At 37.3% G+C, this 10,344-nt stretch overlaps 2 protein-coding genes across 2 annotated transcripts; one reads left to right on the forward strand and one right to left on the reverse strand.

The window, feature by feature from the left end:
- Positions 1 to 2,855: 2,855 nt before the first annotated feature.
- On the reverse strand, positions 2,856 to 4,570 carry LOC144635646 (barH-like 2 homeobox protein). Its single transcript, XM_078494731.1, has 2 exons — positions 4,363 to 4,570; positions 2,856 to 4,261 (listed from the first exon to the last, which is right to left on the reverse strand). The coding sequence occupies exons 1-2, from the start codon at positions 4,481 to 4,483 to the stop codon at positions 3,744 to 3,746; spliced, it is 639 nt and encodes a 212-aa protein (XP_078350857.1). The 5' UTR covers positions 4,484 to 4,570; the 3' UTR covers positions 2,856 to 3,743.
- Positions 4,571 to 7,780: 3,210 nt separating this feature from the next.
- On the forward strand, positions 7,781 to 9,665 carry LOC144651152 (RYamide receptor-like). The gene has a single exon (XM_078511044.1). It carries the CDS (start codon positions 8,123 to 8,125, stop codon positions 9,020 to 9,022), a length of 900 nt encoding a protein of 299 aa, XP_078367170.1. The 5' UTR covers positions 7,781 to 8,122; the 3' UTR covers positions 9,023 to 9,665.
- The last annotated feature ends 679 nt before the right edge of the window (positions 9,666 to 10,344 follow it).

The raw sequence follows: 10,344 nt of genomic DNA on the forward strand, positions 1-10,344 counted from the left end.
TCTTATCGTATTTGCTATAGTGACTATATGGTACAGACGCTGTTGTTCACACTAAATTTAATTTTTAATAAATTTATGTTAATCAGATCAAGCAGCACTAACGAGATTAAAGAACATGATTTTATCTTCTGGTGGTATGGCCACCATCTCGGTTCTGGTGCTGACGGGAGATATCTCTTTATTATTTTTCCATCGGTTTTTGACCAAAGGCATCTTTCGTACAAAAAATGTGGAGCCGTTTTGCCAGATGTACTGAGGTAAACTGAAAAACAGGTTTGACAAAGAGGAGTGCTATTGCCTGATACGATATATCGCTATCCTACAGCAATAGACTTACTGATTGTTCATTCTTCTAGTCTTCAGTTTATACACATATGTCGTTTCTTCCCTGTGTAAGGCAGTTAAAGTATTTAGCAAAGTGATGCTATGTTTTAGAATAGCTTTCTATGGAAAATTTTTTGCTCCAAAAATCAATGTTGTTGGAAGAGAAACCTAAGTGACTATACAAGCTACTGCCCTTGTTAGCTTTTGGTTGGAGTACCTTTTTATGAACCGTCAATTTTTATTTGTTTTAAGATTTTTTTACCACTAATTCTCTCCAATTTTTTTTGCAAATTTTCACTTGACATGAAACCTGACAAAACAACTTACTGTAATTACTCTTAATTTGAGATAAGTGTTCTATGTTTAGTAGTAGCTAGACAGGTGGAGTATAGCCAACTTAATCCTGATTTTCTCATTATGGTTAATTTGTTTTTTTGTCTGTTATAGAAACGTACTTACTTACACCGTGGTATGTTAATTTAATTACAATGAAGTGATCTTTTTAATCTCTTCCATATACTCGGCGGGCAAAGACAGTTGGGCAGGGCCGTGAGCTAAGCTGTTTGCACTGTGACGTCATTTGACTACAACTCCCAGAATCCTCCAGTTTGAAATTTTTCTGTTGCTAATTGCGGCAACTATCTAACTGGAATAAAAAAAACTACAATAAGGAAAACCGACGTGTTTCTGATAGCTGAACAAACCAATGGCCTTTAAAATAACATCAGTTTTTCTTTTTATAAATGTAAAATCGTTCACGAGGCGTGCCAGTGATTAAAAACGTTGCCTGCATACACATTTAAGTTTCGTTTGCACCCGAGCTGACACTCAAGCATAGTTCTCTCTCACTTAATAAAAGAAATCGTATGCATTGTGGATAGCTTTCATCTTGCCTTGATGCCGTCTCAAAAGTTTTATGTTACGCAAACAAAGAGGCTAACATTTCGCTTGCATAAGAGAGCCACCTCTTTGTCTTACAGATCAAAGAGCCTTCTTCAGTTAAGACGAACTGTTAACCGCAAACGTTGTTAAGAAGCATACCAATCTGGCGGGTATGCAATGGAACTCACAACTGGTTTCATTGGATCCAATGGTAGGCACAATTGAACAATTTATGGCATGCGTGTTATAGTACACCTTTTGCTCTAAGACAACGAACAACTATTCCAATAAATCGCCGAACTGCTTGCCGAGAATCAACGGATGTTTTGGAGGGATTTGTTTTCTCTCTTTTCTCTTATAAGCTCTTGAGCCTTTTTTTAACCTTCCTGCTCAAAAGATTCTGACAAAAAGGATACAAATAGGGTATTTGCCAGCGTTCTTCAAGTATTGACTAACTGTTCAAGACATTCGAATGTCAATATATAAATTTATGTACACTGTATCTCGCTTCTTTCGTTCTCTGAGCCCTGCATAAATGTGCCCACTTTACACTGCCTCGTGTAAATCATCACTGTCGCTTTTCCAGAGAGGTAAACTGTTGCATCTACACACAATTATCATATCTATTCTTGAAGTAATGCTTGACCTTGCTTTTCGCTATAAAGTACTCTGTACCACAGTTTGTCGTGGATGTATTTCTTCACTATTTCAAAAAGCGCTTGTTGTGGTACCAGAGAATCTTATACGCTATATTTTCTAAATTAAATAAAACAATAGGTCTTCTAGGCTGTATAAATGGCTGTATTCTATGATTATAGCCTGGATGTGTATGTGTTGCACAGCAAGATTGTCAGCACTCTATTTTGGTTTGGGCCACGTTGTCTTCGATGCACGTTAAGTTAGCCAGGGTGAAGCTGGGCTATTCACCGAATAAAACTTTCTGATTCCGAAAAAACTTGCGTGTTCATGACTATCTGAAATTTGGGAACAACTTAGGCTTAAAGAAAATGTTCATCAGTGCGTAAATTGCGTCAATCCTATCAAAACGTATAATATGGGGGATTTCCAAACGCAATTACAACATGTTATGAAATGTGGATGATTGCTTTCATTGCAGTACTGCTTATCAAACTTTGTTACTGTGCGCATTCACTTAGCAGTGACAGTATATTATATTTTTTGCTTGAATGTCTGAAGCTGCATTTCAAACTTAAAGCAACCCAGCTCAGTTCCCTTTGCTGCACAGACTCATGCCAGTTTCACTGTTCCAGCTATGTACGATGATAAAAGTTGTTTTTCCCCGATCGGAATATCTATTAAATTAATTCTTCATTAGAAATAAGTCTAAAGTCTGCTTTTCTCCTGTCTCTTTATAATTAAACGGGATACTGCCATTATGCGTGCATGCACGAGCCACTGTTTAACAATCACTCAAGCCCTTCATCTTGTCTTCTGGTGTTAATTGAAGCACTGTCCTTCTGTCCCAATGTTTGCCACGACTGCATGCATACCACGAAAACAAAAAGGTATAATTCAACAAGAAAAAGAAAGCAATACGAAAAAGAGTAACCCGTTTAGAAATGTTAATCATATTCATCAGATTGTATAATTTTAAACATATCTTTAAAATAGTGATTGAAAATACAAACTGAAAATAAAAGCAAATTTATTATTTGGTAGAATATAATTACATGATCATAAAAAATTAGGTCCTAATTTCTTTTTCGACAAATTAATAGACCGACCAAAAAAATTAGGTCATTATGAATACAAACAAATAAATTTTTACAAACAAATAGATGTGTGATATATTTGGCTACGACTGTTTTCCTGTAATAAATTAATAAGGAAAAATCAATAAGGCAGACTTTACTAGAAAATGTATAAGTACAAGTAACACTAAACACTGGCACGTAGATGGTGTTTATCCTAAAACGAGACTATTGCTGTTGGAATTTAATAAATCACTTCAAAAACAATGAAGTTGTCTACAGCGTCTGTACCTTGTTTACCGCTACCTCGGTACTATCTGAAAACGGGTAAACTATATAATGCTTTGTCCTCTTATTCGGTAAATTAACGTTGAATATCTACAAATAAATGTTTCCTTTTGCTTTATAGTCGAAGTATGTCTTAAAATTCATGATTTCCGCCCAAACCCACGAAAAGGCGTTGTGGTCACCACTCCGTCAACAACTTGAAGTCCCTCATCCTTTTCCATGGTGAGTGGGAATTTACTTCGCACGTTAGAACGTCACGTTTTTGCCCAAATCCAATTTAAGCTTTTGGCAAGTACAGTTTGTTTATATTTTACGTATTACTCAGCAATTTTAAAGTACTGGAATGTACGAGAGTGCGATGACCATGCATGTACACTCGCACGCCCAACTTAACGGCACGAAATGCCTTCCTTCATAATGTCTCCCGAAATTATTTACTCATTCGCGGGTAAACTTCAGCGTTATTTTTTCTATATATCGTTGCCAAAACTTTAAGTTTTAACCACTAAAGCAATATTTACAGGTTAATAACTGTTTTTAACCACTGAAGCCGTATTTCGACGAGAACGGATGCAAGGACATGTTCGAATAGACGACTTGAAGGTTTGAAGAAGGTCTAAAACTGGGTATTACATTATAAAAGTGTGGAAATTGGTGCAATTGAGTGTTTATCTCCCCGCAGCACGGGAAACCAGTCTGAAAGTGACTAAACATAGTGTTCATTTCTTCCCACCGCAGAGTTGCTTCAAAGTCCGGCGCCATTTGTTTTTTCCACTTGGTTCGCCGATTCTGGAACCATGTTTTGACTTGTGTGTCTGTGAGATTAAGGCCCTTTGCCAAATTGTTTCTTTCCGTGATGGTTAGATATTTCTTGTCGTGAAACTTTTCCTCCAAAGACTTTAACTGACTGCTGGTAAACGCAGTCCTCCTTCTGCGAATCTTGTTGATGTAAAGGTTTTCACGGCTCGGGGATCCTGTTTCATCTTCTTCGCTTGGACTTTCGTTCAATAGATCATCTGCATCTTCTTTCTCCAATGTGCAGTTTTCTTTGTTATCTGAAATAAAAAACGCAATTTCCCAGATTTAGCGTTAATTCCTCCTCTGAGATTCTTACACTAAGAGGACTTTACTTATGACAATGTAAAAATGCACTAACCTATCCCAGCTGCCCCTTCTCCTTTTAACGCATGAAGCACATTTTGTGCTTCCAAGCGAGTTGGGTCTTTATGCATTGGCTCAGAGTTCCCCAAAATGGCATCAATGCTAAACGAAGCCATCGACTTGTGTTGTTCACTGAGAGAAGAATGTTAATGACAATAACCTCCCCAGGAGAGTAATAAAATCAACAACCATTCGTAGCTGCTAAATATTGTGATACCAACATCCGGACACTATTAATCTCTTTGACAGCCAATTAGGAACGTCTGATAACCTACGCATGTTTCCACTTAAAGAGACAAAGAGCCGGTAAATGTTTAGAGCTAACTGTAAACAGAGAGATATAAGCGATCAATTTGACGGATAGCTAATTATATCATCAAATATTTGACTGGGCAAATATGAGATAATGCATACAGCGGTCTCCGGTTTTTTGAACACCTGACTTCCGACTGTTTTTTGTTGGAAATCTTTTCTCGTTACTAACTGCAAACGCAGTTGATTTTTTTCGTCCTTCACAAGGAGTAAGTGCGTTAATTAACGAAGTGTCTCTTAAAACATTAAAGGTTGGAAAGATTGCGTGAGGACCTAAACAAATGTTATTAAAGGTCTTTTGAGATTTGGTATTAGTTCAACAAATGTCAAGCTTATTAAAGCCGACAATTGCCTAATTATCGTATTTCCTGTACTACTGTAGCTATGTTTCAGACAAAGCAAAGAAAAAATAGTACAAAATTCTTGAAATGCTGGAATGACTATATTCTACACAAAGAAAATCATAGCTTGTTAGATTGCAATATTCAACCTTAACAGAGGGCATCTCTATCCACTTGACAAGAAGAGTTTTATTAGAATTCAAACCTTTTAGATGATGAGTGATTTGAGTTTACAGTGTGAAAATTCCCCCACGAAGAGTTAATTTACAGATGGACTTATAATGATTAAATATCCAAATTAACTTGCACACGCAGTCCGAGCTTTACATTTTTGCGGTTTTTCAAGATCAAGCACGTTTTGGTGCCTTGCAATTTTATGTCAAATTTAATTTTTTTTCCTTGGGGATTTTTCGCTGAAAGCATGAAAAATATCAGCAACACTGTTCTCAAATGACGTTAATTGTGAACAACTGAGCCTTGATATAATCCACAGACTAATACGATGCTGAACAATAACAATAACACATACTTGTGTAAAATAAATCAGCACACATAATGATGGGTTTATATGGTTCAGTAGAAAAACACCCGTGACCTTCAGTGAAAGCAGTTTGTTGTGCGTAACAATCTTGTGCCAAACAACGTTTCTAAAACGAACTAAACTGATCAACGAATAAAATTCTTTTCGCGTGCAGTTGCGACATCACAGAAACAGTATTAACTTTCTAACTGAAGTAATCTATCCTAAGAGTAATCCTAACTTCCTGATCATTTAGTTTTTATTGGATCAGGCGCTTCCATGCTCAAGGCCAGCATATTCGTATATACTACTGATCTCCAAATTAATTGTCTGCTCCGTTCATTGGTTTCTCGCCGGCGCGAGTTCACGGGCATGCTTCAGCCAGTCACATCTCCTTAAGAAATGTCGGTAAGCAGGGGTCGTTTTGATAATCTTGTTGTAACCAGTTAGTCATATCTCTAATCCAGGCATTTGTTTACAAACGTTTACTGCCCTGAAGTAAGTGGTTTTGCTGATCCGCAATTTAGCTAATTAAAGCCGTACGCCACGCATTGGGGAACGATGGGCATCAGGCTGCCCAAATCCGGCTTTGCAGTTTTAAGGATTTCTTGGCAGAGCCGAGCTCTTGGGTCGTGAGCTATATCGTGTCCTTTATACGCGGCAGTAAAGCCGTCCTTTAAGTGGAGCCACGTTTGCATCCCGTTTTCGGAAAAGCAAAGGCTAAAAATTGTCACGAGTGAACTTGTTATTGGTCACTTGTCGAATTCGATTCCATGGCAGCTGGTAAAGCACAGGAGCCGGATGCTCGATTCAGCCTTAGCTGGCTCGAACATGCGAAGGATGTATGTTAATTCAAACAACTGCACTTAACATGTCCGAATTAACCTATACTGGTAAAAGTTTTTCTCTTTATGTTTTGAACAGCTTATGTCGCACATGCCCTTGACTATCTGTGAGTAAAGGATCCCGAAAAGACTGAGAAAAACTGCTTTCATGCTAGTTTGGAAAAATTGATATAATTTTAGGCCTCCGTAAACTCCCCGAATTCCCCCCCCCCCCCCCCCCACCTACCCACCCTAAACCCCTAATACGTCTGCTACGCAGGATTGAGATTTATCACACGACTGAAAAAGACTGTTATAGATATATGCAGAAAGTGGAAAGGATAAAAAGAACTAGTTTCTGACCAAGGATCCGCCCGGCGTTTCGGTTGGAAAAGAACTCCCTAACGTTGTTTTACAAATCAACAAAAAGTGTAAGAAGGTTTTCAACCAAATGAAGTGCACGAATACGCGCAGGATCATTCGAAACAATACCCAGTCAGTATTGGACCGGTAATGGAGCAATCTGATTGGTGGATTTTTGTGATTGGCGCTTTGCCGGCTACCTCAGTCGTGTAATAAATCATGATATAAGACTGCCTTTTCTCTTCAGCTGTCGCCTTCAGTGAAGAATTCTTCTAGACACTAGGAAAAGTGCACGATTTCTTAGGACATCCGCTCTTCCTGCACTTATCTGGAAAAATCCAGATTATATTAAATACTGATTTTACAAAAGACGGCAGCATTTGTAAGACATGTCTCAAAGACATCCGGATCCGTCATCAGTTCCTAACACTGTTCTTTATGAGATTCTTAAAAGATTAATTTAAAATGAGAGCTGCCCGTTTTTATTATAAGAAAACCCGTGGAAATGAATTAAGATTTAAAATTTGTCATCTGCTCAATATTGCCTGCAGCAGCGAAGGAGAGCAGGCAGGCGGTGCCTTTAAGTTCTCGAGATTTCCATTTCGACCAAACTATACCTGCATATTATGATTTTACACCTGCTGTGGTTCTTTATACAGGCTTAATCAATTTTCCTGCCGTCAGTAATCTCCCAAAAATGTGAAATCAAAAAAGGAATAGCGAGCAATAAGCCGAAAATGAGTCAGCAAGGAAACAGATCATTCGAGTAATGCGGATTTGTTGGTTCTTAAAAGTGCTCATAAAAATTATTATTTTATTTTTTTGCTAAAAGAATCATATGCATATACTTTTCACAGATCGAGTTTCTCGAGTAATGACAAAAATTAATATTCAGTTATTCGATTTATCGGTTTCTTATACATACTAAATAAATGAACTATATATAGAAACCATCTGTCTTATCACGAAATTGCGGCAAATTGTCAAGTCGATCAGTTAAAAACCGAATGGCTTAAGATATTGGGGATAGGTATTAACACTCACACTTTTTAATAATAAAACATCTTGATTATTTTAACTTCTCTGCCAAGTGCACTAAATTGAAAAAGTTCCCAGAAAATCATTCGGACCTTTGTTATGCAAATGACTGCGACAAAAGGTGCCACAAATTGAACTTGTGTTTTGCATAATAATTCTGGAGGATAAGTTAGTTGTCTGAATGAAAAGAAAGAAAGAAAGATCAATTTAAGTGCTCCGCGTTCACTGAGCGTTTTACCTGTTGAACAAGTTGCATTTGCTGGTTTCTTTTATATTCAACTTCTGTTGGAAGCCAAAAGCGAGTATCATACACAGCCCACTGAAGTCTTATCATCTGCTTGGCCAAAACGTTGAAATATGGAAACTGAAAGAGTGGATATTGTTCTTCTGCCTTTTTACATTCTTATTGTTGTAGCTGGAATTTTGGGAAATTCTTTATTTATTACCGTGGTAAGAAAACATCGTTCCATGTATACAACTACTAACTTTCTTCTGGCAAACGTAGCTGTGTCTGACATCATTTCTCTGGTGTTTTGTCTGCCGGGCATGGTTCTCCGTTTCTTTGAACACCCAAGCGGAAGTCTTGGTAGCTTTCTCTGCAAGTTTGTGACCATGCATCTTGTTGCTGGCATCGCTTTGTTGGTCTCGGGTCTGACACTTACGCTTATTTCAGTTGAAAGGTACAATGCTTTGTTGCGACCAATGGATTTGCATTTGACACTGGAAAAGCGACGTGTTGTCATTGCCATTTGCGTCATTTGGGGATTTTCCATCGCATTTGTTCTGCCTTTGTTTATTGAACAGAAATATGTGGACGAGGTCAAGGATTGTCACATAGATTGGAAGGACAGCGCCTCGCGAGTGTACTGGGCATTTTTAGCAACAACATTTAGCACTTCTCTTTCGATCATGATTTTCTGCTATTTTCAAATTGTAAAAGCTCTTTATTTCGGAAACATACTAGCACCTAACGAAAACAACTCCGAGCAGGACATTAAAGACAAACAAAAAATCATAACAATTTTATTAATAGTTACAGTCTTATTTTTCGTCTGCTTTGTTCCATTCATAATCGTCTCAGCAGTTAATATTTCAACCCAAAGCATATTGTACAAATTGTCATATTTTCTTGTTTACACCAGCTGTTGTGTAAATCCAGTTGTCTACATATTTCAAAGTGCAAAGTATAGAGCTGGTTTAAAAGATCTGTGGAAAGGAAGACCCGCTCACCGTCGGGAAAGGTCGTTGGAGTCGTAAAATTATACGGCGACAAAACTCCGTTTGGTCGCTTTTCGCAATACAGGATTACACCCGATAAAAATTACTATAACGACTTTGATGCCGTTTGTTTATAATAAGATTATTCGTAGCCTATATCTGTGACTATGCCAACGGGACAGCTTAGTGACACTTAAGCCGAAGAAAAGTGTATTTTGGTGGTTTATATGGATATGATCTTGTTAACTTTTGTTGAATTTAGATAATATAAATGAACGCCATTGGCACAAAAAAAAAATAATATTGGACTATTTGCGTTTAGAATACGAGGCGTCAAGCCTTACATATCTAGAACAATAAAAGATAATTAAAATTCACTGCATAAGAAATTATTGCCTCATTGACGAGTCAATATGTGTTGATCTACCCAGAGAAAATAGATGTAATGCAAGATAAATAAAAATATATGACAATATCGAAAATGTTTCTTTGTTATCATTGAATGTGGAAGGCTAGTGTCGTCCATTGAAACGCTTATGTTTGAGTGACACTCATTCAAACTGCGTTAATCATTTTTTTGCGTTCGTTTGCTTAGCTTTACAGGCTGATAATAAACAGACCAAATTGAATCTGCTCAGTATATAAGATAAAATGATGGCCATGTGACTAAATGGGTGGATCTCTTGATGAGGTCTAACCACGTTTTGACAGTCTCTTCCTCAAAATGACAAAATGTTGTTTATACGAAAACAGATAAAAAACGCAGAATGGTTACGAATTATCGAATAAACATTTTAAATTATGCGAAGTCTCAAACTTGCTGAGAAGATTAAAAGTTTTCTTTAGAACATTGTGAGACTGTGGGATTCCGAAATGCCACCTGTCGTAGTCTTCATTTACACTTCTTTACTCCGAGTTATCATGTTCTGTTCATAAAATTCCTCACTGTGTCATGAATACTTTGAATTGCTGACTGACTTAAAATTTCTTTAATTTAAGAATTCCTTGCCGAGTTTCAGACACTTTAAGGTGCGCACTGCTTGGAGAGCAAGGTTTTTTGCGAAAACGCTAGCCTTTGGAACTTTATCACTCGCAGATTTGACAGATTTAGGGCAAAATCGAACGATTTCTAATCGAAGGGTAAATATCACACAGATAGCGCTCCCACATTTTTTTTTTAAAGGACAGGTTTTTAATTTCTAGAACTTTCCTTTAAGACCAAGATTTGATATGTTAAAATTGGCACTAAACACTTATTTCTGGAGCTCTCATCCTTGATTTACATCCTTAGCTCTATGACGCCGCCGTGATCTGATTTGGTGCCTAAATTCATAATCATGGCTCATGAACATTTTCTTCAT

Source organism: Oculina patagonica, chromosome 1 (genome assembly GCF_052425735.1).
Source record: "Oculina patagonica isolate OP01 chromosome 1, crgOcupat, whole genome shotgun sequence".
Classification (NCBI taxonomy): domain Eukaryota; kingdom Metazoa; phylum Cnidaria; class Anthozoa; order Scleractinia; family Oculinidae; genus Oculina; species Oculina patagonica.

Excerpts from the sequence above, each read along its gene's own strand:
- LOC144635646 (XM_078494731.1), bottom strand. The coding sequence starts at position 4,483 with ATGGCTTCGTTTAGCATTGATGCCATTTTGGGGAACTCTGAGCCAATG. Across the intron at positions 4,262-4,362 it reads AGAAGGGGCAGCTGGGATAG|ATAACAAAGAAAACTGCACA; the intron begins GTTAGTGCATTT and ends TTTTTATTTCAG.
- LOC144651152 (XM_078511044.1), top strand. The coding sequence starts at position 8,123 with ATGGAAACTGAAAGAGTGGATATTGTTCTTCTGCCTTTTTACATTCTT.